Source organism: Haemaphysalis longicornis, unplaced genomic scaffold (genome assembly GCF_048455015.1).
Source record: "Haemaphysalis longicornis isolate Haplotype H1 unplaced genomic scaffold, Haemaphysalis longicornis Haplotype H1 scaffold_6, whole genome shotgun sequence".
Classification (NCBI taxonomy): domain Eukaryota; kingdom Metazoa; phylum Arthropoda; class Arachnida; order Ixodida; family Ixodidae; genus Haemaphysalis; species Haemaphysalis longicornis.
The window spans coordinates 156,146,920-156,153,588 of NW_027526407.1; the positions used below are offsets into that span (position 1 = coordinate 156,146,920).

The following is a 6,669-nucleotide window of genomic DNA, read 5'->3' on the forward strand; positions in this document are numbered from 1 at the left end:
ATGTACACTCATTTCCTGTAGAAATTCCCCATTGTAGAAACTCCCTCTTCCCTTTCCTGCGCTCTCCCTTGTTAGATTTTCTAGACATATAACCCTGTAACCAACTTATTCTGTACTTTGAAGAAAGGAAGTCGCCTTCCAGAAAAGTGAGAAAACTTTTTTTTTGTTTTTCTCGTGTCCCTCTCTCTTTACTTACCTTATTTTCTCGTGCTTTGTGTGAGATTTTATGTTTCCAGACTATATATGTATAACGAACTACCGTGTTTTCCCCTTTGTTTTCCTTTGCTTTTTTGACGGCGTACCCTTATTTCTGTCTTCTATCAACAAGCCCCTCATTTCCAACCAATACTAACATACACACGTTACGTTTGGCGCGTTACGCACATAGGCCGATAGGACGACTCCGTCATTGCGCCGGGTATCATACACTTGTCGCAAGCAGCTATAATACACTAAACTAGGCACCCTATGCCAGCATAGCTGAGTGCAAATGGACAGATGGACCCAGATGTAGTACATATACGTTTGTTTATTTTCCCGAGATCGTTGACTTGGGTGGCAACGGCGGCGTCACGGGAAGAATGGCCGCCCGGGCTTGCTTCACTTGGTTCTGGTCACCAGGAACACGGCTGTGAAACAGAAAGAAAAAAGGAACCAATGAATGCTTCGGTTCGGGCTAACAGCTGGGAAGGGCTGCACCCTTTCATTCCCGTGCACGCAGAACACTGCATTGGTGCGGAACGACTCGATATGCTAGCTCTCTCCATACGTTCCGTATCTTGGAGCCCGAAACCGCGGTTTGAAGGGTGCCAAAAAGGAACAGCATAATGCTTTGCTAACTCGGCGGAAGTCTCCGAATTAAACAACGCCGGGGATTTAATTCTGCAATGTCAAAGCTCATCGGCTTCGCACAAAACATGTGGTGTCAATGGAGCTTTTCCCAGTAGCGGTCTGCGCATGCGCGCGCTGCCGATTCGCTATTTCGTGGCCGTCACGGGCGATACACGCAAACAGGCGCACCGCGAGTTTGCTGCTGGAGCAACAGCGACTGCTTTCTTCCGCTGCAGCTTTGTGCCCGCAATTTTGGACAGCTCTTGGGGGAATCCGCACCCGGGTGCACACAAACACAAAGCTTATAAAGTGAAGGGGCAAGCGCGTTTGAGGCCGTTCGTGGTGCGGACTCAGGGCTGCCATTGAGGAAGTAACAAAAGCACAGAAAAAACAGGTGAAAGCACTTCGCCCGCTGCATGTACGAAACGCGCCTCGCTTCCGTGTGAAATAAGGGTGACGAATGGGTCAGAAAAGGCGAGGAAGTTTTGTGCGCAGATTTTTGGACCGCAAAATTATCGGGGCGTGCCTCACCACGGCTTTAAAGGAGTAGTGACGCAAAATTCGCCCTTTTTATTAGGAGATATCTCCCGGCAAGTTTCATCAGTAGCCGTTCAGTTTTACATATTGTAGCTTCAGCTACACTGGCCGAAGTTGAGCAATTTCGCGGGGTTCCTGGAAAGTCGTGCTGCGCGTGCGCGAGGAGCAGTGACGTCACACGGCGCACAGCTGGCGCGCAGCATAGAGCGTGGCCTCCGCGATCGGCTACCGGCGGCGCGGGGCGCGCCGCCGGCAGCAAATCGCGGAGGCCACGCATAGAGTTTCTCAATATCACCTAGTGCGGAAAGTGTCGCTGCGATCGCACGCCGACATGGGAATTGTGGGTTGTGTGAGAATCGGATTGCAGCAAGTGGCTAGTACAAAGGGCTATGGATTAGGTTTCTCGGCTCTGAAGTGCTTGTTAGTTCTGTTTTCGGAATGCTTTTCCGTTTTCGGGATGCCACTTTCTGGCATTCAATGAATATCACAGATATGTCTAAATAACAGTGTGATTAGCACTTCACGCATATTCTCGCGTTAGCGGCGAGTTTCTTAAGATGAAGGGGTGACCACATGCAGTGACGGCGACAAGCGACGCCGAAAACGTAACTAAGAAGGTACAACACCAGATACTGGCCTGGGTGACAGCGACAGGCGAAAAAAAATTAATACACTGCCGCGAATGTCCTCTGTCGTCGTCGCTACAGTTCACTGTATCACCGCTGCCGCTCGCTTGTGGGCTGCTTCTGGCCAGCAAAAAGCGAGCGAAGGTCCCAGCGGCCTGTTATATACCGCTTCATACCGCTGGCCGTCGCCGCCCACATGTGCACTACAGCCACTAAATAAGCTACGCTAGCTCACACTATCCGTTTTCTGCGCACATTCAGTTACCATTTGCGCATCGCTCGTCGCCGCCGATGCGTTTACTTACCCCTTGAAGCATGCACTGCCTTGGCCAGGCGCAATGAGGCAACATACGTCGTTTAGAAGGACTTGTTGTTGGGCGAGTTGGTGCATTTTCTCAGAAGGGGGAAACTGCGCTAAGGAAGACGCTACCCAGAGAGAGGTACACAAAGACAGGTAAACTGCGCCTGTCTTTGTGTACCTCTCTCTGTGTAGCGTCTTCCTTAGCGCAGTTTACGCCTTCTGAGAAGAGGCAACATACATAGCTACTCGACAAGCCATTTATTTGCCATTTAACGCTTTCCTGCAATTTCATAATGCTTTCACCCGCCGCGGTGGCTCAGTGGCTAAGGCGTTGCGCTGCTGAGCACGAGGTCGCGGGTTCGATTCCCGGCCGCGGCGGCCGCTTTTCTGATGGAGGCGAAAAGCAAAAACGCCCGTGTGTACGAGATTTCGACGCACGTTAAAGATCCCCAGGTGGTCAAAATCAATCCGGAGCCCTCCACTGCGGCGCGCCTCATCGCCTGCGTTGCGTCGGCGAGTTAAACCCTAAAATCAATCAATCGATTCATAATGCTTTCGCGGGTGCTTGAAGACTTACTTGCAGGAATAGGCTTCGCCTCTAAGTTTATTTATATCTGCTTTGACAAAGCAAATAAATACGACGCGATGGCATCATTCTTGCATCTCTAGTTGCATCTGCTTCGCCTGAGAAAACGCGTAGCATACGATAATAATACTGTATTGAGAGGAAGCAAGAACACAGTTTAAGACAATCTAAACATTTTTCTCAGCTACATATTACAAGAATATAAAGAAAACTTCACCCAATTTGGAGCATGTAATATTTAAAAAATAAATCCGGGACGCCCCGCTGTATCTGGCGGCGTGAGCCAGAGGGAGCACTTCTGCTTTCTTTTTCTTTGTAACCCCCAAATTTGTTTTGAAATATAAGCCCTCTAACGCAGTGTCTTGTACAAAATAAAGTTTGTTAACAGCGGCACTTTTGGCAGCAATTGTTTAAACAAAAAATCAATTTGCGTAGCCACGAAGTCGTTGCCGGCCATGCTACGCCGAACTTCCGGCTGAACTACACACTACACTACACTCATGGAGGCGTAGAGCGCCTTCGCCGAATCACGTTGACGCTAGCGCCAGATTCCCCTCTAGGTGAGTTGGTGAGAAACTCTATGGCGCGCAGGAGCCCCCGCCGCCGGGCGCCTCGCCGGTCTGCGCATTCCAGTGGAATGACGTCATAGCTGCGGTGGCGCCGGCGTGTGCCCAGCTGTGCGCCTCCATTACCCAGTAACCAAGTCTGACCACGGCCGTGGTCTGGCGCTGCGCCGGAGCCTCTTGACAGCGCCTATCATTTTGTGCGCGTGCGCAGAGGCACAGGGGGGTGAACATATAGCGGGGCGTTTGCTGGAGAAGTAGAGCGATATTGCTGGCCAGCGGCGCAGAAGAGCGGAGAAGCCTAACTCATTGGATCTCAAAGTAGTTGCCTGGCAATTAGCGTAAGAAGAACGAACAGAATAAGGCTAAACCGGAGGAACGTCTAGCATAGCAGCGTCGCCAAGAGGCTGAGCCCACAGAACCAGGAAAGCTAAGAATAACCAGCCGAACCTTAGCTCACGCTACGTATATCCTGGCATAGGCGAGCTAAGCCACCGCTAATTTTTTTAAAAATCAATTGTAATCTCTGCCCGCACGAGAAAGACCAGAGCCGGCCAGCATGACTTCATCTGCTACTCGCCCGAAACCGCGCACGTCGGGCCCCCGTGACGTGCCGACGCGCTGGCTGCGGTTGGCGCGCGCTGCTACACCGGGTGTACACGTGATGGTGAAGACCTCAGCCGGTCTGGGCGTCCGCTCGCTCGTACAGACCCGCAGCGGTGCGACAAGAATGGTGGCGTCATGGCGGCCGCTTGGCGTTCGTCTTATCGAATCGGAAACTGACACGAATAAACAACACCGTAAATGATTGTTTAATCCGCGATCGACCGTCTAACGTGCCATTCTATGATTAGTGGGCGAAAAGCCCCCATAGCAACGGAAAAAACGTAACACGAAAATTTCTGGTTAAGGTCGGCCTGGCTGCCGCTATAGGCGAGACCCGTACTAGAAAAATGTCCATTACGAAGCGGCCATGCAGCCTTAAATATTTTGCCGTACAAAATGTGGCGATTTCACAGAAAACAGCAGCGAGGAAACCAAGCAAACTTACCCAGCGGAACCGGGGTAGCCAGGCTGGCAGGACTGCGATGCACATACGCCTTTCCTTGCGCTCTCCTCCCCAATGGCTCGTCGTCCGTAAAGGATGCCGACCGCGGCGAAGGGACTAGACGTTGGGCAAACGACGTCCATGGCGGGCGACCTTCGAAGCGGGGCTGGAAACAAGCAGCAATTTACGCGTCAGTAAAGCGGAAGCCGGCGAAAAGATTTCAAGAGTACGAACAAAAACGACGTCCTAACGGCAAGTTATGCCAGCGACCGTACGGGCTTGCTCGTCTAACTCCCACTGGTCCAAATGCATTGAACCAGCTTCCAGGAGCAATAAAACAGAGTTGACGAGAGTTAACAGGGCGTATCTGGGGGCTAGTTGGTGCTGCATAGCTTGAGTGGAGAGCGCTTAAACTACTAAACAAGGACGAGGAAGACTGCAAAACAGGACGAAGCGCAAACTAACAACTGATTTATTAACATACACTGAACATATATATACACGTGCTTGTATGAAAAAGGTACAAAAAGGTTTGAACGTATGTGATTACAACTACGCACGGTGCTTAATGGAGCGCATGCTCAGTTCTTAGCGCGGCAAGAAGTCTATTTCCCCTATTGATAAGGTGCGAGTGATCGCCTGGGTAAAGAACTCACCCCGATGCAAACTCCTTGTGCTAGCAAGCTCGAATTGCGGTTCTCGCAACGCAATTTTCGGTTGGCACTTCGCGCCCGGAACAACGGTCGTTCAAAAAAGTATAACGAGTACAGGTTCATCGCTACCCTACGTGCACTCATAAAGCGTCAGGCCCGACTAGATTGCCCTTCGCGAGCTTCGGTGATCAGTGATCACTTTGGATTGCTTACCGGTATTCACGGGTACGGGTCGTAGATGCTCGCTATGACGTGCATCGGAAGGGCCAGTGCTGACGGGGGAGAGAGCTCGCCTGCGGCCTCCAGGAACACGACGTCTGGCTGCACCTCGCCTCCCGGCGGTAGTGGCGACGGCTGGCCGCTCGAAGACGGCGATTCTTCCCCTGCCGACCCGACGTGGTCGTGGAAGCTACTTGCAGGGACGTGGACGGCGTCCACGTGCAGTTGGACGTCCTCGGCGTCGAACGGCGGCGGCTGGCGAGCCACCTGCTCTCCTAGGTGCTTGATGCGATCGGTGGCCGCTCTGAGTATCTTCAGATAGCTGGGTTTTTCGTTAGGCTTGCGGGGAACGCACTGGCGGAGGCTCTCGAAGGCGACCTTGATTTTGCCAACCCGGATCCTCTCGCGCTTGTTCCGGTCTTCGGGCTTGTCCTGTCCGGGGGCCGTCGGGGAGGAGTCGCTGGTGTGGGCGCGATGCCCGCTGTAAGGCCCTGTCGTCCGCCGGCGGGATGCTTCTGCGCGCGTTGGAGCCATGTGGTGGCGATTGTGAGACCGTTGCTCGATTCTCCGTCTTAAGAACTCAACCGACGAAAGGGGGCGGGGCAACCGGCAGAGTCATGTGACCAGGAGGGGGCGGGACGAGTGACGTAGTTAGAAGAAGATTGGAAGGGGTGAGAAGATAGAAAGGGTTGAGACGATGGGGGGATGCGGGGTTCTCCTGATTGGTTCTCCAGATCACCTGATTGGTCAGCTGGTGCCTCCGGATGTGAATCAGGGGTAAACAAAGGCGCCCACTCGGCAGGAGCGCATCCACAACTGCTCGACCATCGTATCATGCAGTTCCACGAAGCCTTTCTCCGAGACCGGAAGTCATCCCCGCGCCTGCAGACACTAGAGCATTCCGGATGCGGAAAAAAGGGCCCAGTACCGCTTAAATGTGCAAGCACCGGCTCATAGGAAAAGGACGACCACCAAGGGTCGTGCAGGGGTAATTCGACCGTGACCGCGCGCGGGCGGTAGTGGTTTTCGGTCGAAAGAGCTAGTGTACGACGAAGAGGTCGCGCCGCCGTCGCAAAAAAGTCCAGCTCTGGGCTTCTGTGGGCTGCTGGTAACTGCGGCGACAACCGCCGCACAAACACCGCGGGCACGGTGACAAGAAATAATGAATATCTGTAAAAGCGGACGACCAGCTAGGATGCGTATGCAATGCACGTGCCACCCATGGTTAGAGGATGGACACATATTTTTTTTTCTTGTCGTTTTGTAAATGTGGTAACTATCCCTCTATGATTACGTAATGAAACT

The 6,669-nt window shown here is 52.6% G+C and overlaps 1 protein-coding gene across 1 annotated transcript; it reads right to left on the bottom strand.

The window, feature by feature from the left end:
• Nucleotides 1-512: 512 nt before the first annotated feature.
• On the bottom strand, nucleotides 513-5,898 carry LOC144143333 (uncharacterized). The gene is made up of 3 exons (XM_077675102.1): nucleotides 5,359-5,898; nucleotides 4,496-4,658; nucleotides 513-629 (listed from the first exon to the last, which is right to left on the bottom strand). Exon 1 carries the CDS (start codon nucleotides 5,896-5,898, stop codon nucleotides 5,365-5,367), a length of 534 nt encoding a protein of 177 aa, XP_077531228.1. The 3' UTR covers nucleotides 513-629; nucleotides 4,496-4,658; nucleotides 5,359-5,364.
• Nucleotides 5,899-6,669: the final 771 nt, after the last annotated feature.

Coding starts and splice junctions, on each gene's coding strand:
- LOC144143333 (XM_077675102.1), bottom strand. CDS start 5,898: ATGGCTCCAACGCGCGCAGAAGCATCCCGCCGGCGGACGACAGGGCCT.